The following is a 27381-nucleotide window of genomic DNA, read 5'->3' on the forward strand; positions in this document are numbered from 1 at the left end:
CTTTTTTACAAACGGTGGGGGGGGTGGGAGGGTCTTGCCTGAGAGTTTTGACACCTCGTTCATTGGCATGGCCATCCACGAGCAGAGGAAGCACAAGATTGGAGGTAGTATCTTATACTTGTCCTGTGAAACCCACAGGCACGTCCCGTACCATTTCTCCTACGTGATGTAGTTCCTCTGGAAAGCAAGTCAGCTAGAAAGGCATCTCGCCGAGATGTAAAAGTGTGAAGAGATACTAAATCCACTGGCTCCTTGGTCGTTTTGTTGCTGGGTTAGCTGCTGTCAGGTGATGTCTGTAGTTTGCGCTGAGGTCGCGCCTGGCTTGAGCTGCGGAAGAGCTGTAGATGTTTTGTTATGACTTTAGCAGTTGAACAGCCATTTGTGGCTGCTATTTTCCCTTTGTGAAAGTGCCTAAAGTCTGTAATCAGGGCTGTCAGATTAATCTCTTTTAGAATAAAGGCTGAATGCTCTACATCTATCAGATGTATTACATAGGGTGTATTTATGTATTGCCCTACCTGTGTTCCTTTGCTGTAAATGGTTTTACCAGCCGCAGCAGTGAAATAGCGACGCAGGGGTGTCCATGGGGATGTTTAGAGATGCGGAAATCCTCTCTTATTTTAACCAGCGTGAGCGAAGGGAGGAGCGGCTGGGATGTCCGTTCGCAGAAGCGAGGACAGAGCCACCCCACCAGCTGCCCTCCATCCCCACGGGCGGTGGAGAAGGACGTGCGGGTACCTGCGTGCACACCGTGAGCACCGCAGCGGCTGGGGCAGCCTCTGCAGCCCCACGGGGCTTGCTAGGATGAGCTTGTAGGGCAGCCAGCGTCTGAAGGGAGTCCTGCTTTGCAAACAGGGAACGTTGCATTGCTTCCCGAGCTGGCCAAGCCGCCTCCTTCGCAGCAAGGAGCCCTCAAAGGTCAACGAGGTAGCAGAAGCGCGTGCCGAGGGCAGGGACCGTTCATCTTCTTTCCGAATGATGCCCTCTCCTCCCCTGTCCCCTTCATTTCTAGCAGCCGTGGAGATGGGTTCCTGTCCACGTGCACGTGTGGCTCGGTTGGAAGAGGATGCACCCCGAGGACGCGCAGGTGCCGGTGGAAATGGATGTGCTGCCCTGGTGCTCGCAGTGCAGGATTGGTGCCAGAGCGGCTCAGCACAAGGCAGGACTTGCTCTCCTCCTTGGAGCTAGTCGGCAGCAATCACTAACAATGTGGGCTTATTAGCTGTGTCTTAAATACAAAGCGGAGTAATTAGGGAGGAAGTGGCCATCTTGACAGCCTGGTGGTGTAATTAGAGACCAGAAATGCGTTTATAGAATTGGAAAGGAGATGAACTTCCAGCACCATCTGAACAGGTCTGCAAATAGAGACCCTCTGTACAGCAGAAATTAATTTTTTTTTCTTCCTTTTTTACTGACTAGGCGGCACTGGCAGCCAGCACAGTACTTTAGGGGAGAGGATGCTGCATTGGTGTGTCTGTCCTCCTCCCGGTCTGTGCTGTTCCCCAGCCAAACCTGGACTGGGGGCTGCTGATGGGGGAGCGATTCTGGGGGTAAACTGCTGGTTCAGAGGATCTTTTTGCGGTAAATTATCAATAGTAACTGCTGTGCAGAGAGCAGAGTGTGGGCCAACCTCAGTGAGCTCCTGCCCATCCTGTTTGTGGTCCTGCAGAGCTGCTGTCACAGCGTATGTCTCTGCAGTCATTGCTGCTGAGCTAGGGGGTCAAAACTGGCTTTACATTTGCTCATGCAGCAGAAAATTAACGTGGCCGTAAGAGGGAATAGTACAGCGTGGGTTTGTTGCCTGTCTGCTCTGGCATGTTTGGAAGGTCTTGCCGCCCAGCGAGTGGAAGGGAAGAGGGAAAGGGAGAAGGGAAAGGTGTCCCCTTAGGCAACTGTGACCAGTGCCACGGTGCCAGCCCGCTCTCAGTGCGAGTACCGGTGTGCCTGTGCGCTATCCCATGCTGTGGCATCCTCTGACATGCAGTATTTAAGCCTCTTAACAGTATTTTGCAGAAGTGGGGAAAATAGGTGCTTCCTCCTTGTGCTCCTGCTCTTGGGCATCTTGCGCTGAGCCGGTGTCAGACCTGGACCAGTGCTGGCAGCTCAGCAGCAAGCTGGATGTAATACTGTGCAGCCCACTAATTAGTATCTGCAGCTTTGCTGTTTGTTGTGAATTAAGAAGGCTTGAATGGTGCTGATAAAACTGCAGCTTTTAATTAATGAACATGTAGTCCAGTAAAATATACATTTTGTTGTGCAGGCATTCATCCCGCCTTGCCCAGGGGAAGATTACCAGTAATTACTGAAGCCTTCTTAGCAGTTGTTAGTTCATAAAGGCATGCGTCCAGTTAACTTAGGTTTGGACCTCTCACCGCATGTATCTGCGAGCCCTCCAGCCTGCAGTCATGTCCCCAACGCTACACCCTTGATGCGTTTGCTTGTCCCGATGCAGGTTTGCTATATACCTTGCTTGAAGTCGCTCATTTTTAGGTGAGATTCTGTGTTTTGCTGCAGCTTCACCCTTGGTCTCGGTTGGAAAAATCTTCTCTACAAAGGGACTAACTGAAGCTTTGTCCTTCCTTCCAGTTCAAACCCTTAACAAGCCTGTCCTGGCCCCCCTCGGATGGCTGGTGCTCAGGAGGAGGGTGGTGGAGGTGTGTGCTCCGGGGCTTTGCCTGTGTTTTGAGTACTGATGGAGCAGGATTTAAATCCAAAGGCAGAAACGGTGGGAAGGGGGTGTAAGTCAGACCCCTTTTTGGGGCTACTTGTGACCTGCTTTCACCCTCCCTGTGCCTGGGGCTCTCAGTTACACTCTGGGCAGCAGAGCAAAGGGGCTGGGAGACTTCCAGGTCCTGCAGCATCCCTCCCTTGCTGCTGGCATGTCCTGACCTTCGGAGAATTGGAGGAAGGTAGGTAACTTACACCTGCCCCGATCCTCTTACGTGCGAGTAAGCTGAGCACAGGCGGCTCAGGTAGATTTAAATGCGCATAAGGGCATGCCTTAATGGGAGAGTGTCCACAGTACACTGTCTGGCAGCTCAACCTAGATGACTATTTCTCCAAAACCTTGGGTGAGCAGAGCTTACGAGCCTGCAGGGATGTTGCTGTGCGTAACCCCAGGTCTCAGGGGCAAGGGGTGCGTTAGCTGGTGGGTCTTGGAGAAGGGGGGCTGCAGCGTGCCCTCTCCTGAGCTGCTCTGGGCAGCATTGCAGCAGCAGAGGTTTTGGGACAGGCTGCTCAGCCCCTGGCATGGCTGCAGGAGCTGAGCCCATGTCCCAGCAGACCTTCACCACTGTTGCACTGGAGCCAGCCATCGGAAACCCCCAGCACTGATGAATTTTGCTGTCCTACGTGTGATCCTGCAGCGGCTGCAGGTTTGATGGGGACGGTGGTATCGCAGCCCTGCAGTCTCTTCCCTGCCCCCATTTGTGTCGCTGCTCCCCCTCCCTGGGAACAAGGTCCCTTGTCATCTTGTTCTTGTTACCGAGGGTTAGTGAGGAAGGAGAGAGCTGACAGGAATGTAGGAGTGTCCTTTGTACATCTCCCACTGGTTTCTGTGAGGATGAGGCAGCCCTTGGGGCAGGTTGTGTGTTCCCTGCTGATGGGAGACTTACAGGAAAAAAAAAAAAAGACTTTGTTGGTAAAAAAAATAAAATAAAAAAATCACAGGCCACATTCATCAATAGTGAACCCCCTGGGAGTGGTCCTGGCTACACCAAGGATGACGTTATCCTGCGAAGGATGGGAGCTCGTGTTAGCTGATGTGCCTCTCAAATGCCGTCTGGCTCCCGAGTCCTGGCTGTGCCACCGGCTTTAGCTGATGGATGTCAGGAGGAGAGGCCAACCCATATGTGAGCTCCCCTCCTTGCACTGCTGAAATCGTAGATAGAGCTGAGGCTGGAAAATGTTTAAGCATCGTTAAAAATGCATGTTTGGTGACGCATTTAGGAAGACATTCAAGACCTTCGATGGTTTTCAATAGCCGAGTACCAGGGTGCCATTACTGTTGTCTGTGGAAGAAGAGGGCATCACCCCATGTCCTCGATGGTGATCTCTTCTGCGAGTTTCTGCTTTGAAAAAAACCTCATTTCCTCCAAGATATCTTGACATTTGAATTTTATGCCACTTCTTCGTTTCTCCTGGCTTGTTTCAGGCTAAGCAAGCTGCCCATGCCCAGCCCTGTGCCACTCCTTGCCGGATCCCTGCCTGCAGCCCTTGCAGAGACGCAGGGACTTCTTGTTCCCTTGCTCATGGTGCCAGCAAACTGTAGTGGTTCCTCCATTTCAGCGCAGGGGAGCGGTGCAAATTGATAGTAATCACTGGATACTAAAGGATTTAGTGAATAAATGGACAGACACAATTAAATAACAAAGTTTGTACATTTTTTCATGTGCTTTGTTCATATCTTAGACAAGAGCAAATTACTTTTCATTATTTATGATGGCACTTGTGTCTGTGGGGCTAAATATTTCTGGTCTACTTGGAGATAGTCCCGAAGCTGTAGGTAGTGCGAGTCCTCCCTGCAGGGTTGTATTGGATTGTGTGCTGGCTGTGAATTCAGAGCGTACATATAAATGAGAGGAGGGATGGTTTAGTAAAGTGCAAATTTGTAACGTTCATCTAGATGTGGATCTTTTTGGCCCTGGAGACCCAGAAGGGGTCACAGAGGTTTTTGCTGCTGTATTGCTGTTATGAATATGTCCAAAGATAATAAATGCTTTCACAGGCAGTTGTACATGGGGTTTGGCGGAATGAGTAACCAGATATCCAGTCCTTCTGTGCAAAATTTCAGAGTGATGCTGGGAGGAGATGGGGCCTCTCCTGCAAGCTCACCGTCCCAACCACCTCCCAGAAGAGCAAAGCCTCTCGTCACCCAGGGCTTGGCTGTCTGGTGGCTTACTTATCCCAGTGATTTCTGCCTGGTGGACCTAGGACCCCATGGAATAGTAGAATGTGAAAGAATACAGAGTCTGTAATGGCGCTGGCAGCCCTGGGGTAGATCTGCTCCACCTAAGGAGGTTTCTGGGGCTGAGCCTGATACCTGCCGCAGGAATTTGACTTGGGATATTTTTAAATGCAAGCATTATCAGGGCTGCCTGAACTATGGATTTGTTGATCTCGTTCCATCTGCTGAGTAATTTAATGACCCAAGAATACCCCAAAGGATGGATCTCAACGTTACCATCAAACTCCCATGGTGGAGGTTGTGCTGAAAGGGGAACTGGGTACCAGGCGCATGGGCTGGGGACTCACTCTGCAGCATTGCCATCGTTCCTTCTTTTGTGAAATCTGTGGAAAAGGAGCAGCTGGACTTCAGGACTCATTGGGTGGCACACATGGGCTGATTTGGAGTTGCCTTCCTTAGCAAGCCTGGAGCCTCTCTCTAGGCAGTGTCCTACAATGTCTGCTTTAATTTAATTTAATACAGAGTGGTACCCAGGAAGCCGACAGAGTGATCCTAGCGTGCAGCACGCGGTTTTGATCTTCTAACAGCTTGGAAGGTCTCCTCTGTGCTCAGGAAACTCCTTAAGTGATTTGTGAATGAAATTCTGGCACGAAAACGTGTGGTTGTTAAAGATGCAAAGAAGGAACGGGTTCACTCTGCAGACGAGACATCCTCAGACTAGATATAAGGAAGAAATTTTTTATGATGAGGGTGGTGAAACACTGGCACAGGCTGCCCAGAGAGCTGGTAGATGCCCCATCCCTGGAAATATTCAAGGTCAGGTCGGACGGGGCTCTGAGCAACCTGGTCTAGTTGAAGATGTGCCTTCTCATTGCAGGGGTCTTGGCCTAGATGACCTTTAAAGGTACCTTCCAACCCAAACCATTGCATGATTATAAAAGGAGATGTCTTCTGCAGTTCGAATCCCTGGGGAAGGGGAGGCAGGAGTGTTCCGGGAGCCTGGGTGGCAGAAACCCTTTTGCTACTGCAGAATACCTGCGCTGAGAAACAGGCAGCTTGATGCCTGAATGTGTGCTGGTTGGACCCAACCCCAAAGCGTTCCTCAGGCTTCTCCCAGGAGGACCAAGCGGCTTTGGAGCTGTCAGGGATGCACTGGGAAATCAAGGTCCTGATGGACGGGCTCAGTCCATCGAGATGACCTGGAGCAGCACACCGTGTGCCTGCATGAGCTCTCAGCGAAGACCTTTTCCATCATGGGTCCTGGTCCTTGCCCAGCATGGGGTGGCCATAAACTTTTTTTTTTCTCCTTCCCTGGTGGTAGTTGCTCCATAAAGGTTTGATCCACTGAAATGTGGCACTCTCTGGAGGCGTGCTGGGCTCCCAGTGATCTCTCCAGTCTCTCCAGCTGGAGGTGTTGGGGTCCCCAGACCCTTACTGGACTTGCAAAGGAAACCAGCAGCCAGGAGGTGATGCTGCAGGTACCTGGCTTGTACGCGGTACCAGTGGGGCTAGTCTGGACCTTCTCTACAAGGATTCTGTCGCAGGGAAGCAGCCTGGCCAGTTTTGCAGGTATGAATAAAAGCGAAGTTGCTGTCCCTGGGGCCCCACAATTAGCTGTGCTTGCAAACCAGGAGACAAGTGTTAACACATGCCAGCAGCAAAGCAGGTCTTTGCACCCTGAGCTGTTGCTGGGAGGTCGGTACTTTGCGTGTCACTGCTGTTCAGAGCTATATAATGAAAAAGTTTCTATTTTTATCAGGGCTTTTTTTTATTATTTTTTGTGATTTTTTAATTTTCTTTTCTGGTGATGAGACGTGCAGCATGAGCCACCAATTATCTGATAATGAGCGGTTATTTCCCTGTAATCACACCTTCACCACCATTTTTTTTTCACTGCTATACAGAACTGTCCGCAGGGGACAGGAGGGGACATTTGGCCATGTCCAGCAGGGCTAACTTTGGCTTTCCAGCATTTTAACAAAAGCATCAGCTGGGCTCATTTTTATCTCCGCTTGTGTTCCTTGCCAGCTCTGCTCTTCAGGCCCTGTGACTCCAGTTTAGCAGGTTTGAGGTCTGGCTCTGTAGTTCTCCTGGTAGCTGCCAAACTTTTTATTCCAGTGGAAATGGAGAGCGGAATATTGTAGTCAAAGGACAGAGGAAAAGAAAAAAAAACAAACCCAAAGCCTTCCACCTCCTCCAAAAGCTGTCAAACTGAAATCTCCTTGCAAAGTCCTTCTGGCTTCTCCTGAGAAGAGTTTTGGAAAGCTGTTGAAGAAATCCACTTGAAAGGCTTGTCGAAACAGCACTGATCCCTGCCATGTTCCCCCCCTTTAAGCTCATGGCTGCTGCTTCTCTTGGTTGTTATGGACATGGAGAACAGATCAGTCCCTTCTGTACTTTATAAAAGTTGTTATTTGTTGGCTGTTAGCATGTCTCTGGTCAGTTTTCTCCTCCTTTTGCTAAACACTGCCCTTTCATTCAGTCTCTCCCTGCAGGATGTGTTTTCCATCCCCAAAGTCATCCTCATGGGTGTCTTTTTATGGTGCACGTGTGTCTGAGGAGCGCAGTATCCCAAACCGGGCATAGGCTGTTGGGAGCTTATTGGAAAGTACATTGGAAAGTACTCAGTTATGAGTTTTCTGATCCTATAACCCTGAATTTATTTGCTTTTTTTAGCTTGCTTTTAAAAGTTCCATTGTAATTTATATTGGATTTATAATAAGCCATGATTATTGGCTCCTTTTCTGCTAACCAGGCAGTTGCCCAATATCTGTTGGTTTGGTTCTCTCTACTGATATAGCATGTTATCCTGCATTTCAGTCTCCATTTCTCCAATGTGTCCATCTTACTTTGAGTTTAAACCCGGCCTTTTGGTGTGGTTTAAACCCATCTGTATGTCTTTGTAGCCTAATTTATCAGCTTATTGGAGTTGTTTAGGTGGTTGGGTAATTGGAAAATCCCATATGTGCCAGAAAGAGAGAATGACTGCAATCCAGGTGAAGTGCAGCATTTGCTGCTGAGGCTTATTGACTGGTAACATCATCATCTACTAATTGCAGCAATAAAATGTTCAATAGCTGGACTGGGAATGCTGCAGTAATTGTAATAAAAATACTTTATGCTTTCCCACTGCTTTTCTTTCAAGAAACAAGAAGTCCTTTATGTGCATTAATGGACTGGTATGTCCACTCTCCATTCAGGCTTGTTTTTTAATATGTATTTCATAGGAAAGGAAGTTGGCAACGTAAGGTGGTTCAAAATTCATCCCTGGTGTAGCTTCACTGGTTTCAGGACCCGTATGGCAAGGATAGCTTGTGCCAGAAGAAGTTTGTGAGTTTAGGTCTTCTATATGGTCCTGTGCTGTAATGGGACAAATACTGTTTGCTTGCCAATTGAATCCTGAAAATGAAACTTAGTGCGGGTTTTGGTTTTTTTTTGGGGGGGAAATGTGGTCCTCTGGTATTCCTGCAGCACGTAAGAAAAATTTTAGCTAGCGTCTGTTTGCACTGAAGCAAGCTTTCATTTCATGGAGGCTAGTAGGTGCTGGTGCTGCACTGAGGCTGTAGTCCCAAGGCAGCTCCAGTTATAAAGTGGATTTTGCTTCAGGCTGGTGGCTTGGATGGGTTATTGTGCGATGGGCAGGACGGAGCTGACTGCTCATCCCTTGGAAACGGGCCTTCATCAGCGCAGAAGGGTCAGTCACAAGGAGAATGGTGAAGGGCTGGTGCTAGAGCAGATCAAGACCTAGCGATCGTTTTGGTTGGCCTTATTTGCATCAACTTTCTGATGTCTCGGAAGAAACTCCTTGGGCAGTCTCCTCTTGGGAGCATTGCTCTTCCAAGGAGGCATCTTCATGGGATCAGCCTCAGTACCTTTGTTTTGGGGTCCTGGCTCCCTTAGGCACATTCCCTGCTGTAACGGTGTGTATTTGTCTGATTGCTTTCCTTGTAAGCTGTAATTTGTCTTGGATGTGAGGCAGAGAGATTAACCCCAGCTGCCTTTTATGCCCGTGGTCTTTCGTTCATAGTCTTTTCAGTCCTTGTGTCACTGTGGTGTTTGCTTACCAAAAAAGCAAGCCCTACAGGGCCACGTTAAAGCATCACTTCTCCCCTTAGGTTTGGCTCCAACCAGCGGCACCAAAGTATTAAGAGAATCACAGTTACAGAAATCAAGAGATAGTAGTAACATTTTTTTTAAATCAAAATGGAAGAGGTTGCTTACCTTCTTTATTTCAGCATGGTCTGGTAGAAGGAGGATGTTCTCCAAGCTGTTGTCCAAAGAAAGACTTCAAAAATTTTTAAGCCCATTTTGTATCTTCCTTATTTTACCTATTAATTTTTAACCAGATATGTATGTTGAATTTCCTGTGTTATTGCAACTTAGCATTACATCCTATTTGTTAACCAAAAGCAATTATTACAAGTGACAAAGTTGCACTTAGCATAGAGTCCTGGAGTAACTTAGGTTTGAAGGCACCTCTGGAGGTCTCTGGTCCAACCCCCTGTTCAACCTTGGGCCAACACAGATCACATCACTCAAGGACTTAGACTTTGATTTCTCCAAGACTTATTCATTTCACTTCTCTCCACTGTGCTTAGGGATTTCAGGCAAATCTGATGGGATATTTTGTGAGGAGCAGTGGTCTTTGAGCTCTGGATTTGTTCTGTGGAGCCCCATTGCTGGGTTGGGGTCTTCCCACCTCGGCTCGCGCCCACCACCTGCTTGCACCAAATGTGACTTCAGGAAATGTCACAGCTTGTCACAAGCAGCCAATGTTTGCTATTTTTAGGCTTCCATTTGCTTGAACAGCTTTCCATTTGCATTAGCAGGGAGAAGAAATAGCCTTGCCAGGTTGGTGATAATTGCTAAGTGATCACCCAAATTTGGAATGATTTATGAATGATTATTTGCTGTACTATTTTCATGATTAATTTCCAGCGTAATTCTTTATAACCACAGAAGTACTGCCTGTGCCTGCATCTGCAGATGCTGTGAAAATCCATCTATCTTTTGGCAGCCAGGCTAGACCATTAAATATAGATAACCGTTTGCATTTAATATTCATAGCTATTAAAAGTGAGGAAAGCAGATGTGTCTTCTAGAGCCAACGTGGAAATTGCTCCGGTTGAGAAATGATGGGTGATCAACGTTTCCAAGAGGTCCGGATAATCACAGATGGGAAAGGCTGGTGTATCTGAATCAAACCCATGGCGTCAGCAGGGAGGCTGGTTGACAATGGGATAAATAGGGAATCTCCTAAGGAGGTGGGAGTGGTTTCTGTGGTATTTACTCATGGGAACAACTGTGAAGAGCAAGGGCTCGGAGTTTTGTCTGGGATTGCCGCAGCAGAGGTTGACTTTGATGCTTGCCTGTCCTCATGGACCTCCTCTACTTTGCCTGTGGGAGGAAAAAAGGCTTTTACCAAATAAGTGTGATATTTTTCATATGTTTAGATACAAAACTCCTAGACAGGTATGGGAAGAGGCCAGGAGAAAGCGCACAGGAGGTAGAACTGAGAAAAAGGTGGTTGAGGGTGAAGAATTGCTCTTTTCACATTGTATTTTGTAGTTGGGTCATGTCCTGTCCATCCAGTCCCTGTCCACCCTTGTGTTTCTTTTCGTCCTCTCCAAACCCAGCAAACATGCCATGATTCCCAGGCACCGGCTCCGGATGGCAGCGGGAGGGAAACTGAGGCAGGAGGGAGGCAGAGTCTGTGATCCACCTCAAGCTGCTCAGCCGGGGAACAGTTCTGAGTTTGTAGGGGCGACTCCTGTGGCTCGTCCCTGGGGACCGCATGTCACACTGCATCGCCCTCAGCATCCTCGGACCCGCGCCGTCCTTCCCCCGTCTCCTGGCCAGGGTTTCCCCCAGGCAGCCGGGTCAGGCACAATCTGCTGCAGGGACAGTGATTTGACGGCCAGCGCTTTTTTATTTCCCTGGGAGAGGGAAGGAGGAGGTAAGACTTTAGCAGAGATTAATTTAGCCTGCATCAGACATCTGAAAGTCAGATGTCCGAGCGAGTCACGCGGGGCTGCCTCTGTCGTCAGAGGAGCGGGCAGTGGCTCCGGAGGCTGCTCCTGCCCTGGCAGCTCCCCGTGGGCAGCGAGGGCTGGGTGATGGGTCTGGTGTTCAGACCCCCAAAATCAGGTGGGAGAAATGTGTAGGCGTTGAATGCATCCTCCTTTGTAAGTGTTGCAAAGAAATTTGAGTGTTAAGTGTTTGCGGTGACCTGAGGTGGTGATAAACACTGACATGAGAACCAAGGCTAGACTCTTTTTTTTGGTAAAGATAAAGTTCTGCTGTTTTAGCAGGAAGCCTTATTGTCTGTGACAACAATCACATGCTGGTGCTCTGGAAACATTAGAAACAAGTTGGGTTGGATCAGCTCCTAAAGACAGCGAGGTGGAAGAAGAGCTTTGAGTTACCTGTTTCTATAATCCTCTGAGCTATGGACTGGGGAGTTTTCCAGGGGACACACTTCAGATGATGAAGGGCTCTTTGGGCTTTCCAGTAGACCTCTGGTGACAGCTATGGAGAGAAAGCTTGGACCGAGGCACGGCATGGACTGTGCTGACTTTCTCCTTGGAAACTGTAGTGGCAGGGAAGCTCCTGAACCTCTGGTGCCTATTAGAGCCTGTGTGCTCTGCCTGGGCTGGCTGTGGGCAGCCCGTTGTCCCCAGAAGAGCAAAATCGTGTCCCAGAGTCACTGCATGGCGATGCGTGATAGGAAGGACATCACACGCTGCAGCACTTCCATAGTGATGGGGAAAACAACCTTTAAATACACTGCCCGTTGGACCTGGGAGAGTATGGGAGCAATGGGTCTGGGTTCTCTTGGTTCTCACTGAGAGAAGCCCATTAGCACCGTGAGGTTTGTTAAAAGCACCAATGCTGCTCCACCATTGGCTTCAGCAGCACTCCAGTGTTTCAGGAGTGTTGGCATCAGCTGGCTGTGCTGAAGCCTGTCTCCAAAGAGGATTGCTGATTTACTGCTTCAGCATCCTCTGAGGAGGAGGATCAGGTTGTTTTGATGGAGACCAGCTGCGGGCTGTGCTGCTGTGGAAAGGTGAGCGGTTTGGGCTGTGGATTGTGGAGATGGGCAGCAGTGTGGTTTCTTTGGCACTTGACGGCAGCTTTCACTGTGCGTCAGCAGAGCGTCTCGCTGGGATTTCACTGGTGACTGTTGGGCTGGGGCTGCTTGCAGCAGTGTGTCTGCTGGGCGGGTTGTTGCCTGTCTGGGAAAAGTGCTTTTCCGTGGCAAGCTGATCTGGCTTAGCTCCTTGCTGATACGGTGAGAAGAATCGCAGGATTTCTTGCAGTCAAAATGCACTCTTCTTGCATGGCTGGTACCATCTTCAGCAGCAGGACTCTGTGGCTTCACCATGCTGTGCAGGCAGCACGTTGATGATCTGATTTGGGTTTTGTTCGGAAGAAATGATGGAGTCTTTTATTGCCCTGTCATTCCTCATGCACACGGGAGACTTGCCTTGTGTTTGCAGCACAGCACCGCAGCCTCAGCTCTCAGCAATGCCTGCGGTACCACCCCGGCACGATGCATCACCGGTAGAGATGCTCAGGTGCAGCGCTGCGCCATGGACAGCCTCCAGTGCTGCCTGCAGCCTTGGACGGCACTTTCCTTCCCTTGTCCGAGAAGAGCAAACTTGAGAGCTACTTTGTTGTGGCTCTGATACCCGATGGCTTGCAGCTCCTGCGGTGCCCATGTCCCTGAGCTTGACGCTGAACTTGGTGGCTGGCTGGAGGAGGATGCGGCTGGAAGGGGAGGGATGCTGCGCAGGTGCTGCTGCACGTCCAGAGCCAAAGTGCTCTGGAAGTGGGGTTTGGTGATGTTAATGTGTATTGTGCTTTGAGGAAATGGTCTCCAGGAGTGGCTGAGATGAGCTGCAGACACAAGCCAGGAGTACTCTGGACAGCCCAGCATCACCGAGCATCACCTGCATCCTGCTGCGGGCCCGTTATGCTCACCCTGTATGGCCTCTACTGCTCTGCGGGGCTGCTCTAAGACTAGTAGGTCGGTTGAGTTCCTTTTTCAGTGCAACCAACTTTGCATTCCGACAGGTGTATGGAGCAGTGAATGACTCTGGCCCTGTTTCTGCTTTCTGTTGTTTCCCCTTCCTCTCCAGAGATGGATGCTGAATTTGCCCACGGGTGGCTTGGCCACTTCTACCTCCTCAGTGAGCTGATGGAGGAACAAGCCATGCCTTGCTTCTGATGGTGTGGTCATCTGGGCAGCACCAAGACAGCTTTTTCTAGGGATGTTGGGAACAGTCAAATACTATTTTAATTCAAGTCAGCAGTGCTCCTTCTATTATTTTATGATTTTACCTGTGGATCGCAGTCAATGATTTCCTTTCCCTGTAGGTAAATGAAACCGTTCGGATGCAGAGGACAGCTTGCAGCGCAGAGTTTGCTTTTGGGTTGTGCTTGGCTCCTTGGCGGGTGCCGGGCATTGCAGAGCTCAGCACCTCTGCGACGCAGGAGCTGGTCTGGCTCAGCCTCGCTCCTGCCATATTGATCCTGTGCTTTCACCCCCCTTGTCTGCTCATTCCCCTTTTCTACCATCAGAAAGGCAGATTTAATTTCTTGTGCAGGGCCAGCCCTGCCTTTGAGAGGCTCCAGAGGCTTTGGCGAAGTGGTGGGTGAGCGGCTCAGGGTTGCAGGAGGCTCGGGGAGAAATTCAAGGTGATGTAGGAAGGACGAGGACTTTTCTGAAGGTGAGGATACTTGGGAAGTTTTCTACTCACAGAGTGGAGAAGGAAGGTGTGGGGTGTAGGAAGAGGAGACCATCTGTGCTGGACCCAGAGAGGAAGGTAAGCGGGGATTAATTGCCTTCCCTAGCCAAGGTGCAGTGCCGCATAACTGCGGTGCTTCAGGCTGGAGATGTTGCAGCCGGATTCCGGATGCAGTTTGGGAATTTTAGAATAAAAGGTCTAATGCTAAACCTTTCAATCCCTTTGCCTTCTCCTGGCTTATCCCTTGAAGAGGCTCTTCCCAGCTCTGCTCGTCCGGGAGCAGCACTGAAACGGCCTGACCATGAGCAGCAGCACCCTGGGGTTGCTCCAGGTCTCCCTGATAATTTTGGGGTGGGTGCGCTGCGTGGCGGTGCCTCCGGCAGGCACCGTGTCGCTGGGTTTCCTTGCAAGCTGCAGTGCAAAGGTCCGGCGTGTTGACAGCGCAAAGAAGTGCCTGCCTCGTGCCTCCAGCCAGCAGCTTTTCCACCAGCTCCGGAGAAGTTGCAAGCAGTGGGAAATATTTAGCTGAGGGAAGTTTTAGGGACAGAAGACAGGGATGTAAAGGGAGCTTCTGCCTTAATGGCCTCCTCATGAGATGCTGCTCTGGGCGCTGAGGTTTCGTGTTGCTCTCCGGGCTGAGAAACAAGCCCGAAGAGGCTTACGGCCGATAGCTGCCGATCCATTTTACATAGATTAAATAGCATCACAGCTCCAAAAATAATCTTCCCAGCTTACGGTGAGGTTGGCTGTTCCTATAGCAACTGCTTCATGCCAGTGCCCTACAAATAAAAATCACAACAGATTGCCTTTAAGTTGGGTTTGCAAGTCAAAACAAAGTATGAGATGGAGAGTGAAGGGGCTCGGCTTGCAGGGGCGCGTGTTTTTAGGGTGCGTAGTGTGTACAAAATATAAGCCGTGCGTGTTCCTGGAGAGGAGATTTATTAAAAGCTGCTGTTAATGGTGGTCTGTGTCTCTCGTATTTGAGCTCTTACAGCTGTTTCCCTTGTGCGTGTGGATCGGAAAACAGCAACTGCGTTTGTAAAACCTTCCTGGTGCGGGAGGGAGAGGAGGATTTTGCAAACCTCGGTAGCTGTTATGTGGGTTACTGTGGTGCCTGGGGGCCAGGCCTGCTCTGCCATGCCTGCATGTCTCAGCAGCCCTGCCCGATACCACAGGCAGAAGGCAAAAGCGGCCGTTTTGGACTTGGGTCGTGCTCTCTCGTGGCTGATGGCACCTTCCACACAGGCTTAGCCCCAAATCTCTGCCTCGGGGCCACCTCTGGCCCAGGGCCCTGGCAGGCATCGCCTCCGGAGATGCTGGTACCGAGCAGTAAGCCCTGCCCTGAGCAGTGTGTGGTCGGTGCAAAGCTGGGCTGCAGGAGGGAGAGGGGGATGGATTCAGATCGTTGGTGTGGTCCCTGTGTGCCACCGATGGGCACAGGAGGTCTTCAGGGGACACCGAGTTTGGGAAGAGCAGGAAACCTTGGGAGGATGCCGTGGAAGTTGGGCTGACTCATCCAAGGCACAGGAGTAAGAGGAACCTTGCAATTTGTTGTCAAATATTTGCTGCCAGCCTTTTGTGTTTATTTTCTCGGGTAGCTTTTGTTCGCTGTAGAAGAACGACATGACTTCTTGCTAAATGTCTGTCTGTCATTATACACCTGTCTTGCCTTGAGGAGCAGGGTGAACCGAGGTGAAGCTCATGAGCCAGGGACATGCTGTTCCCCAGGGGCGTCCAGGGGCACCCGCTTTCCAGCACGGGTGGGGGGTCCTGGGCTGGGCAGCCCCCCTGCCAACCCAGTGAAGGTTTGCTGCTTGAGGGAGGATCTTTCTTCTGCAGAGAACAGATGGCAGAGCTGCCGTTGGCAGCACCGGCTGGCACCCAGCGCAGAGAGGGACGAGGGTCAAGTAGAAGCACCGCTGCCCTCCTTTGCAGGGGGGGGTCCATCGTAGAGCCCCTTCCATCTGCTGGGGTAGGGTGTGCTGGGGTCTGCGGTGGAGAGTGGCATGGCTGGAAACCATGTATTAAAATAGTATTTGTGTCCTTGAAGGATCTTCCCTGTGTGAAGGGAGCAGGGATGCCTTCCTGGCTGCTTCAGAGCCTCTAAGGTTTTTGTAGGTTCCAGACACGCAGCCCCTGGTCCACCCTGGCCCTGCCCAGCTAGCGGATGTTGGTTTGAGGTTTAATGTGATTTAGGAGCTGCTGAGAGGCAGCTTGGGCTTGCAGCTGAGGATCCAAAAGGGCCAAACTGGTGAAAGGTGTAAGGGTGGCATCCAGAGGCAACAAGCACAGCGCATCCTCCACCTCAGCAAGTCCTCAATGCCCTGCTTCTGGTTTCTCCTCATCCCCTGCTTGTGTTGGAAACCCCCCCTTCAAAGCCATTGTGAAAACTCACTTTGAGTTGGGACACAGTGGATGCGCTGGAAAACTTTGCAGCAGGAGTCTGCTGGGCAGCGCCGGGGCATCCGCGTGTTCCTCGCCATCGCCCTCGTGCAGTCCTCTCTGCCAGCTCTCCCATTGCGGTGGGGCTGTGGTGGGCTGGCGAGGGATGCTGCGCTGCCCTGCCTTGATTTTTTCATCTCGTGTGTTGTGAAGTTTACGGCAAAGGGGTCTCGGTGAGGAACAGCTTTGCCCTCGACAGGTCTCTTCTGAGTTGGACCTGTCAGCCATCGCCAGGGATGGAAAAAAAAGTTTGGAATCATGTTTTCCCTCACCCTAGCTCCCAAGCATTTAGGAATATAAGTTTCTCCAGCTTTCAAGAGGGTTTGTGATCTTGAATCACTGCGATTGGGAAACCCCCCATTCGGGCAGCTGCTGAAGTCCTGAGTGGTGCAAGTCTGCCGGGCAGGTTGCAGGTTTGCCTCTGCAAATTGCCTGCGGTCTTTGCCCTTGAGTGAGGAGCCCCGGCTGGAGTCTCTCTTTCTGTGAGTATTTCCTGACCTTCGGGGTGTTTTACCAGCCTTAGCAAAGCAAAATCCGTTTGTTTTTTTGTTTTTCCTGGCTGACTTGATACAAAGGAAGGATCCCCAATGCCGCGATGTTTGGCTGTGCTCCAAGTGAAGACCTCCAGGCGATGGCTTGCGGCTGCTTCACCTTTCTGCCTGAGTGAATCTTTTATCCTCAGCAATAAGAATAAATGTTGCTGCTTCTCTCTCCTCCAGCACTTTACAGATAATCTTCACTAGTAACCGTAGGAGTTGGTGGGTCTTGTGCTGCTGCAGCAAAGCAACTTCCCTGGGACCATCCTCTCCCAGATAGGGAAACAAAGAGTTGTCCAGACCCTGGACAACCCTCTCCCCACCCTTCTGGCTGTGCTGCAGGGACAAGCGGGAATGTTCCCGTTGCAGTGGTTGTCCTGGTGGTACCAAGAAACCAGCTGAAAAGCTGGGTGGAGATGGTATGGAAGCAGGGCTCCTCTGCTCGGATCTGGGGCTGCTGTTACCCACAAGCCATTGGACCAAAGCTGGTGCAGATCTGAGAGGCTGCTGGTTCCTTAAGGAGCGAGTTAGATTTGTATTTCTGCTTATTTTGGCTTCGGTCAGCTTTCCCTCGGGCTCCCAGAAGAAAGAGGTATGGTAACGCTGGTCCTCAGGCCTCCCTTCCCTGGGCTGGAGAGCAGCATGCTGCCAGGAGCCTAGCGCTGGAGGATGCCAAAGTCTCTGGTGAGTGTGTGTGTGGAGCAAGTGCAGAAGGATGGAAGAGAGGAAACATGAGGATAATTTAAAAAATAATAGTTAAGTGCACATGCTGCTCTTCTGCTCGTGATGGTGGTCCCTGTGGGGCTGCAGTTTTGCTTTTTCCTGGCCCTTTTAGGATGCTTTTCCCAGTGCTGCACCTGTAGGTAAAGCCAACACCTCATTCAACCTCCTGGCTTTCACGGAGCCAGGATTTCACAAATAGCTATTTTCATAGTCCAAAAACCTTGAGGGAGGAGGAGTTTCTGGGGACTCGGTCGATCCTGCTCGGCCTGTGCTGGTGTTGTGAGGATGGTAAGGAGCGGAGTATTTCAGCACTGGGAGGTGTTTTGGCATTGATCGTGGGTTGGAAACACATCTTCAGAGCCGGTGTCAGTGCTTCGCCCTGGTGGGATAGCAGTGAGGTTGTTTGGTGCTTTGCGTGATCGTTTCTGCTTTAACTTGATCTGATTTGATTGTCGCTATGACACTGTATTTCCTTCTTCCTGTGCTTTGATTTGAGATAATTACAGAAAATTATGTTGCTTGAGATATTTTTATTTACCATGAGTCACAGAAGCATGAATTGGTCCAGGTCTCCGTGTGTCCTGAGCGCTGGGGCTGTGGGTGTGGAGGCAGTGCCGGTTACGGGGATGCGCTTACCAGGGATGGAGGGAGGTAATGAGTTTTCCGTCCTCTGCACTGGGTGTGCTTTCGCTCCTGAGGCAGCACTGCACATCGCTCCCCCATCGCTGCACCACGACCCTCTAGCCTTAAGATCCCGTTTGAAGTCTGCAGCCTCAGCAGAGGGTCTGACACCCTATTCCTCCATTTGCACAGGCAGGAGGAGGAAGGTGGTGGGATCCTGCTGCCCACCCCACCGGCGTCCCGGCACGGCCACGAAAACAGCTTTGGGGCAGGGGGCGAGCCGGTGAGGGATGTTTAGCTCAGCTAACTCAGCCTGAACGAGCAGCATCACGACTAGCATGGTCTGACCCAGGTGCCTTCCCCCTTTTTCCTGGGCTTTGAGGCATTTATATAATTCTGCACAATGATAAAAAAATGGGCCACGCTGCGTTCATGCCTCCTGCCTCGAGCTGAGCACACAGGCAGGGATCATTACCGCAGCCTCGATAAATGGGCAGCGATGGGCAGGAAATAATGCCCTGGCAAAGGATGGAGCCTGTCTGTTGCCGTGCAGTGCTGTCCCTGTGTCAGAGCATTTTAATGATAGGCAAAAATCCCCAGGCTGTGATCTGGGATTGCACCTGGGGAAGGTGATCCAGGCTTTGCTCCTGAAAGCATGGAGCACTGACAGCCCGCAGGAGCCAGGACTTTGGGGCGGCCCTGTGGTGCTGCCCTGGGAAAAGGCATTTTGTATACAGAGAGAGGGGAAAACAAAACGAGAGGGAAGGATTTGGGGGTTAAATACTGCCTGGGGACAGGCAGAGAGATGCTTCCTCTTGCTTGGCACAATTTTTGCAGTCTTTGTAAACAGATAAAATTATTTTTGGGAAGTATTACCGATGACTACAAATAGAAAAATTGCAAATTTGGTTTGTCCCCTTGAGTCCCACAAAGGTAATGCTGGTTTTTGACATAGTTAGTGGTGGTAGATGCCTGGCTTGTGTCTGCGATGAAAGCTGAGCTAGTGTGGTTGGCTTCTGCTTCTGGTAGTTTTATAAAACACTATAATATGTTATAAATTGGCCATTGAAGATCAGCCTCATTAGGGATCAGGTCCAGGATGCTATGAAGAAGTGGTTCCCATCTGCTCTCTGGAGCGCAGGCAGCTCGCACAGCCCAGGAGAGGCTGCCGGGATGCTCGTGGGGAGAGCGCAGATGCGCGCCTGGAGAGAGCAAGGGGCTCTTCAACTGGAAATAGGAGGCTGTGGCCTGGCTGAGCTGCGTAAATACCACCATCCCATTCCCACCCTGCATGCAGGTTGAACGCCGGGGATCCTGGGCCGTGTTTGGATCGGTGCCCACTGGTGTGTGTGGTGCCGGGGTGTACGGTGTCATGGGACGAGGGCAGTGCCGCGGGATGGACCTGCTGGACCAGCGCCTGGACCTTGCAGCTCCAGAGGAGCAGGTTAACAGCCCGATCAGAGGCGAGGGCTGCAGACAGAGCCTTGCAAGGTGGAACCTGTGTTGCAGCGCAGTAGGTCCGGTGAAAGCTGATTCTGTATCTGATGGCGAAGAAGAGATGCATGGGAGACTGTGAAAGGGGATGGATTCAAGCCTCTGCCCGAGATCGCCCTGGAAAGCCTCAGGGAGATGGCTCTGAGCAGCAGTAGAGGTTCGGTGTCCCTCTCCCAGCGAGTGTCCGGGCACTGCAGGGTACAGTGTGCTCTGTCCTTTGGATGCACCAGCTCAGGACGGGTACAAAGATAATATTCAAAGCTCAGGGGGATGTGTATATGCTGCCAGGGACCTAGAGCACCTTTGTGTGCCCCAGGATGAAAGGCACCGTGGAAATACTTGAATCATTTGAAACAGAAAGCGGACCTTTAGGGACGTTTTGGTTACTTTCCTTACTGGTGGAAAAGTAGCTTAAATTTTCTTGCTAGACCTTTTGCAGTTGGCATGTACCAGACGCCTGTGGTGTAAGCCCATGCCCATTGCCACGGTACCTCTGTGCACCCTCCTGCGACAGAGCCCTTCGAATCCTGCGTGTTCCCGTTCCCCTTCCCCTGCCTGTCACCTTCATCTGTGCCAGAGACTTCCCTGGTGCTGTGTGTATTTCCAACGTGCTGGTCCTGTCCCTGAGAGCGGGGCTGTTCCCCCCAGCCATGCAGCTCAGTAGCTCCCCAGCCTGTCGGTGGGAGCCAGCTCTGCTCCCAGCACTTCGGCTGGGTGCTCGCCTTCCTTGGGAAGGTCTCGCTTGGCTTCCCGTGGGTGCTGTGAACGCTAGCTCTGATAGTCCTTTGTCCTTGGCGGCCACAAGCCGCTTCATCTTCTGGCTTTAACAACCGCTCCTTGTGTTCGTCAGCGGTTTGTGCGCTGTGGATGCTCGGGGCTGGGTTGCAGACGGAGCAAATGATTGCATTGGGAAATGCTGCCCTGGTGCTTTGTGAAGTCGCTTGCATTTTGCTCTGTGCCCTGTTTCCCAGCAGGGCTTTGATTTCCTTCTCCCGTCGTCCTTGGGCAGCTGGGTAGGTCCCGCTGTGCAGGATAAGCCTTGTCCCTGGGCTATGCTTCCTTGTCCCATCACCTCCGTCCTGGGTAGTTTCATAGCCACGAGACTTGGTGCAGTACCGCGCCGTGCTCTGCCACTGCCTCAACTCCGGGCTGATGGTCCTTCTATATTATCCAGATTGATCTGGCTCTTGCCTTAAGAACATAGCTTTGGTACTGTTAAATGAAGGGCCCTCTTTCTCTCATTTTCCTTAGCTGGCCCAAGAGCGGTGGAATCGATATGAGCGATGGCTGAACATCCCTCTCAGTATCTACAGCATTTCAAAAGGTCTTATAAATGAGTCAGGAGTAAAACCCAAACACCCACCTATCAGTGAATTATGGGCTTTACTCCTTTTCTTGCAGCCTAGAAAGGGGATGTGCTGCACCCCCATTCTGACTGCGGCATCCCTGAGGTCTGTGCTTTGCAGCATCGTGGCGTCTCTCAGCCTGGCTGGCTTGGAGGATCCTCGTCCCCCCGGCTCCCCCAGTCCTGGCAGAGAAGCTGCAGGCAGGTTTTGCTGGTCCCCATCTCTTTTTAATCCAGAATTAATCCAGATGATTGAGGGGAGGGGAAATGAAGGGGCTGCTCCCTGCTCTTCTGCCTTAGTGGTTTTTGGGTGCACCCGGAGAAACCTTGGCTAAACTTTGAACGTAAGGACGGGGCGCAGACCCTGTGCAGGACCTGGTCTGCTCTCACTTTTTGTATTTGCTTCGGGCAATGCCGCCTCTGAGCTGCTCACCTCCTCCGCCCTCCCCGGGGGAGCAGTGGGATGATCTGAAGAAATGCTGCATTATACTTGCTGCTTGCTTTTGGGTTGGTTTTCTAGTTTTATGTCACCCAAGTGTTCTGGAGTTGCAGGAATACCCATTTCTGCTGTACCTGAGATGCTGATTGTGGAGTTTTCTGCCCTCTGAAGACATGATGATGGTTTGGGTAAAGGCTGTTACTCTCCCTGTCTCTTTGCGACCTTTCCCTTGGGTGAAATAATTTATCCCGCCCAAAGCAGACCTTGCAGAGCCCCCGCGAGGTTTGCTCCCGGTGCAGGGCGCATTGAGGCTGTGCCTGGCTCCCGTGGCCGTGCATGGAAAGGGGATGTTTGCCGCGTGGCCCTTGCCCGGTGGCACCAGCACAGTACCCCCCCGTGCCACCCCACATCGCTCAGCCTTAGCAGCCCTGAACCAAATCCCCATTACAGCCACAGAAACCCTTCAGACGCCGCTTCGGGGCTCTGGGTGACATCCCGCATTGCTCCTCCACACCATGCTCGGCTCCCCGCGGGATGCGGTGGCCGCGACCCCCAGCCCCAGCAGAGCTGCCTGCACATGGGAGGAGGCAGGAGGTCCCCCTGCCCGCGGTGATAGCGGGTTAGTACGGTCCGGGAGTAACCATGGAAACTGTTTTTTTTCTCCATCCCTCCTCCCTTTGCAGATGACTCGGGCGATGAGGAGCCCGCCTCGCAGTCAGACAAGAGTGAGCTGCACAGCACGTTGAAAACCCTCTCGAGTAAGCTGGAGGATCTGAGCACTTGCAATGACCTGATCGCGAAGCACGGGGCGGCCCTGCAACGCTCGCTCAGCGAGCTGGAGAACCTGAAGCTGCCGGCTGAGAGCGGTGAGAAGATCAAGGCGGTGAACGAACGAGCCACGCTCTTCCGCATCACCTCCAATGCTATGATCAACGTAAGTGCTGCCGGCCGAGCCACTGCGTTTGCGAGAGGAGGCAGAGGGAGAAACATTTTTATCCTCCTCTTCCTCCATCGTCCTTTTTCCCCTCCGGCACGGCCCCGTTTTCTCCCTGTGCGCCGGCTTTCTGCAGAAGCTGTGCACTGGCACGGGGCTCGGGCATGGCCGCGGGCTCGGTGCGGCTCAGCACCGCGGTGAGGGGATGGGAAGTTGGGAAGGTGCAGCCCAAGAAGCAGACATGTGTAACCCCCCGAGGCACAGGTCTGCTACATCCTTACATCTTCCAAACCAGGACATTTTGGATGTAAAGCCAGGTAACGTGGAGGTTTGGAGTGCAAAGGGGCTTTCTGCTGTTCTGGGGGTGGCTTTCTGGCTGGCACAGCAATTTGGAGCCCGTTGCCCGCTGCAGATTCAGACACGCGTCCCCACATCACTCGCGTCCTCGCTGACTTCCATGAAGCTGCCCTTGTTTTACACGACTGGGAGATTTAACCCCCTCAGGGTCCGAGAGCTGTCTCGTGCTGGCTGTGCTCTCCCAGACTGGTTGGGTGGAGGTTGCGAAGTGTGTGCTGGCACCGACACTGCTCCCTGCCTTGTGCAGCGTGACGGTGCTTTCTGATTATTTTTTGGATAGCTTCTGTTTGGAGTGTGGATCTGCCTCCGTTGCGGTGAGACAGTCTTTCCTGGGGAGCCTTATTTTCCCTGGGGAGCTCTGGGGAGGGGAAGAGAGAGCAAAACTAAATAAAATATTTAAAGGAAAAAAAACAAAAACAAAACCCAACCCAGAAGCCTAACAGACCTGGAATAAGCCTAACAGAGCTTGTGGAATTGTGAACAGAGTAGTGCTGTCACCGTGCTGTCCCAGCCCTGAGCAAAAGGAGGTCGTGTGTTGTTTTATGTGAGCTTTTAAAAAATAATACTAATCCACAGCAGGAGCCAGAGAGCACTCAGGAGCCCTGTGGTTGCAGCATCCTCCCCATCCGTGCTCACAGGATTTTGTAGCCATGGCGGGGAAGGGGCTTCCTGAGATGGTGCCTTGCGTTTTGGAGCAGCTTCGGGGATGCCTGTGCAGTGCTCTCCCAGCAGAGAGTTTGTTGAAGTTTTTGGAGCAGGGATGGCAGCGCGTTGCGAGTGACGGGAGGTGACGGCGGAGCCCTCGGCGCTGCCAAGGTTTGCTGTTAGGAGGCAGACCGTCGATGGGATGTGGGCAGGGAATTGCTGGGGAGTGGATTTCTCTAGCAGACTTTTGGGAAGGGATGAGCAGAGCAATATTTGCTATGTCCAGCCCAGAGAGGAGGAGGTTGTGGTGGTTGCAACGTGATAAAAACTTGAGCGAGGCCATCTGGACAGTGGGAAATGGCACAAAACCTGTTGCGCAGGTTAAAAACATCAGAAATGTGGTTTGTCCAAAACACTGAGCGCGTAAGAGGAGCCAAGGAGGGAGCGAGGCATGTGTTTTCAGGTGGATGTCAGAGACCCGTTTTTAACAGCATCCTTTGGTACTTCAGCTCTTGGCTGAGCGTCTCGAGGAGATGTCTGAAGGGGAAAGGCTGTAACTGGAAGAAGCAGGACAGGAGCGGAGTGACAGCTCCAGGGGGGTGGTTGCGGCGCTCTCAGCTTGCTGATGAGCCTGTTGTTTTGGGGGGAGGTGATGGAGCTGTGGGCAGGGGGACACTGACCCCCAGGAAACAGCGATGCTTTGTGAGGGGGATGGATTAGAAAGGCAGGAGGAGGGCGAGCAGGGCAGAGTTGTGGGGACCAGGAGCAGTGGCGACCGACAGCCTGACCACCCCATCATGGTGGGCTGGTGCTCCCAGCTATGCGCTCACCTTTTCCTGCACAGATCCCTTTTTGCGCCTTGATTTATCTTTTTAGCATGGGGTGATGCTTTCTGTGAGCTGCTGTGCGGACCCTCCCCAGGGAGTCTCTCGTGGGGTGGGAGGTGGCTCTGTGCAATGCAAAAGTCCCGAAATCTTCTGTATTGAAACGTGAAACATTGCTACAAGGAAACACGTTGGAGTCAAGCCATCTCCTGGCTGTAGGTGAAAATACACCCTGCTCCTGCCCACCTTGATCCTCACAGGCTTCTCAGGGCCACGCATCCCATGGGAGCACAGGGTGCTTTTGATGGGCCGGTAGTTCCTTGCAGGAGAAATTAAACCACCCTTGCTTGCCAGCTTTTCCCCAGAGAGGTCCCAGCCAGCAGCGACCGGCCGGTGCTGGTGTGTGGATGCTCCGCGTCCATGGTCTGTCCCGGCCCCAGCACCAAACCTCGCTGATCTGCTCCACCCGGCGTGGCCAAATCCTGCCTCCGAGGGCATCTCGCCTCTGCTCATGCAGCAGAGATTGGCTTTTGCAGGAGATGCTGTGGCTCACGTCCGCGGCTGGGGACGGTGACACGCAGCGTTGCTCGTTTGTTGCCAAGATTGCGCCACGTTCGCTTCTTTTTCAGTTGCACCCCGGAACAGTTTAGGGGGGTTCAGACGTGCTAACCGCCGGCTATGACAAACCCCCAGGAGCCGTCTGCCCCTGCCCTCTTCCTGAGCAGTGCCGGGCTCATAGGAGCAGCCCTGGGCTCTGCGCTTGGGTCCCGTTCCCGGCTGGGACCTGCGTGGCCAGCGTGTCCCGGGTGGTGGGCAATGGACAGGGCAGGGCTGGGCTTCGCTGCCTGCAGTGGGAAGGGATGGATGCTCCGGGGCCAGCGCCTGCGGTTTCCGTCCAGCTGTCTGTGATCCGATTATGTAAATGTCCCTGGAGCCACGGGGAGCAGCAGGAAGCAAGTAGAAATAAATAAATACATATGTAAATGAGAGAGCTTCGCTGCGAAGGTGACCTCTTCGCTGTGTGCTCTGGGTGCCTGCCTCGGTTGACTCCAGGTGCTTCCCCTCTGGAGATGGGGAGAAAGTGGCTTGGACCGCCCCTGGGTGAGTGATGCTCGGGATGACAGAGGAAGGTTTGGGCAGAGGCAGAGCGGGACATGCTGGACCTTTGCATTACAGGCGAGGATCTAAAATGTGGAGGGACTGACCGTTGCGGAGCTTAAATTTAAGCCCAGACCTCTGCGAGCCACTCGTTCGCTCTGCTCCCTTCTGAACTTTTGGAAATCTCAGATAACACCATACCGGCTGAGACTCACAGCAGAGTTCGGTCTCGCCAGGACCAAGACGCCGCGTGTCAGCGGGGCTGTGAGGAGCGACGAGGAGGAGATGCAGAAAAGCAAGTCGCAATCTGCCGCGAGGGAGGAGTGGGAGGTACGTAAAAATAAGAAGCAACAAATTAAAGGGATAATTAGAGGAACAGAGACGAAGAGTGCTGTGCTGAATTACGTAGTCTCGTCCAAGGAGCAGGGAAAGCTCCCATCTCATAATTTAGCAGCAGACAGCAGGCAGGAGGGCTGTGCGGACACACTGAGGAAGCCAGTTTGGGCGTCAGGAAGAGCTCACAGCGCTGTGGGTGTTGCTAGAAATAGGTTTTTAATGGGAATGGTGTTTGCTACAGTGAAGCTTGGAGGTGGCCGAACTGCGTGTGAGTGTGCAATAGCTGCGCTCTTCTTTTGCCTTGCTTTGTGCTTTTTTAAGGGACATGAGCATGGAGAGCAGCAGGGCTTGGGCTTGGCCGTGTGTTGCTCCAGGGTTAGTTTGCGTTTTTCCTTGAGGTTTATGAGGAGCAGAGGTGGAGGATGGCTCTGCCAGGCTGGCACAGCCTGGGCAAGGAGGGGTGAGAGGAGTGCGGTGCTGAGTGGGCAGGATTTCGTGAGGAGGGAGCCCTGTGTGAGCTGGCGTGGAACAGGCGATCCCGGGGACCTGAAGGACTCCACACCTGCCCTTATGAGAGGCCACTGTGCCAGTGGCCACCCAAGCTCATCACGTGGAGCATGCCGGCACCTGCTTCGAGGCAGACTGACTTCCCCGTGTGGGTTTTCGTTTCCCACAAGAGTGGAACCTTCTGGAGCACCGGCACCCCAAGGCATCAGCAAAAAGCATCCTTCAACCCTCTGAACCTGCAGGGAGGGTTTTTAAGTATGCAGAGCACAGTGCTTGAACCAAAAGCAAGATCGATAACAGTACGTGCTGCTTCTCCCCTGGGGAAGGCGGCTACAGGCAGTTTGTTTAAGCCTCTCTGGGATGCCCACCAGCATCCCAGAGGCTGTGTTCTCCAGCCCCAGCAGCATTTCTCTCTGCCGGAGCCCTCTGGGGCTGTGCTCCAGCTCAGCAGCAGTTACGGAGTGGCTTGTGCCACGTGCTGGTGGCTCGAGGAGCAGCCGACCTCTCCCCGTGGCCATGGTCAGCTCCTGGAGACTTCGAGTGGCATCTGCCCGGTGAAGGCATCCACTGGTGGGCACCGTGGGTGGGTTTGCGGAGGGTCTGAGTGCTGGAGCTGGGGGGGTTACACCTGCTCAATCCGTTTATTTGGAGACTTGCTGGGTGCCGGTGCTGGAGTGAGCTGCCTGGGCAAAAGATGCGCTTCCACAGAGCCCTGCTCCTCTGCCTTCCCGTGTCCTAGCTTCAGTGCTGTTTTTGTGAAGCCCTGAGCCTCCTCTGTCCCCATGGGGATGCTGCTGTGATTAATCTGTACTCCTAAAATTTTTTCCATATTAAACCGGACTGATGTTGAGCATGTGCTTTGAGCGGCGTCAGGTTCACCAGAGCAGCCTCCAGCCCAGTGTGTTTCTAATGGTTTATTTTAGTGATAGGTTAACTGCCGTATGTGTCTGTGTTTGCTTGCAGAACTGCTTAAAGCTGGTGGGAAATGGAGTCCCCGGGGCTCAGGCGCCAGGGTGATGCTGCCGGTGCAAACCTGGCTGGGTCCTGGTGTGGAGCTGGCTGCTGGCATGGGTGGGCATGCGATGCCGTTCCTTGGGGTCCCTGAAACCCATCACGATCCAGGCAAGACGATGGACCTGACCTCCTCTCTGCTTGCACAGCGCTGCTGGCAGGCAGGGTAGAGATGCTGAGCAGGGAGGGAACAGCAGCCTGCTGGGCTGCTCCCAGTTCACACCAGTACAGCCAGTGGGGCTGGAGGAGCTCTCCACCCTGTGCGTCCTTGTACCGCAGGGGTTAATTCAGTCACTGCAGTGAGCAAGCTCCAGCTTCAACCCCTGGATTTGCTTTGTTAGTGGCAGGGATTGCCCCCAGCTGCCCTCAGTGGCCCCAAGCAGATGCTCTGGTACCTAAAATCAGGGGGGCTG

General features: G+C 52.4%; 1 protein-coding gene across 6 annotated transcripts in view; it reads left to right on the forward strand.

Moving 5' to 3' along the window:
• OSBP2 (oxysterol binding protein 2) overlaps positions 1-27381 on the forward strand; it is a 122238-nt gene that overhangs the window by 66883 nt on the left and 27974 nt on the right. For 4 of the 6 annotated variants that reach the window (XR_774096.1, XM_010563348.1, XM_010563352.1 and 1 more), the window contains one exon: positions 21940-22190. Coding sequence is in view for 5 of the 6 variants with exons in the window: in XM_010563348.1 (XP_010561650.1) it covers positions 21940-22190 (251 nt within the window). In the remaining variant the exon portion in view is untranslated. Of the gene's footprint in view, positions 1-19275; positions 19713-21939; positions 22191-27381 lie in introns of all 6 variants that reach the window. The other 2 variants (XM_010563350.1, XM_010563351.1) reach the window with 1 other exon arrangement.

The sequence above is a fragment of the Haliaeetus leucocephalus genome, unplaced genomic scaffold, assembly GCF_000737465.1.
Source record: "Haliaeetus leucocephalus isolate CR32 unplaced genomic scaffold, Haliaeetus_leucocephalus-4.0 Scaffold165, whole genome shotgun sequence".
NCBI lineage: Eukaryota > Metazoa > Chordata > Aves > Accipitriformes > Accipitridae > Haliaeetus > Haliaeetus leucocephalus.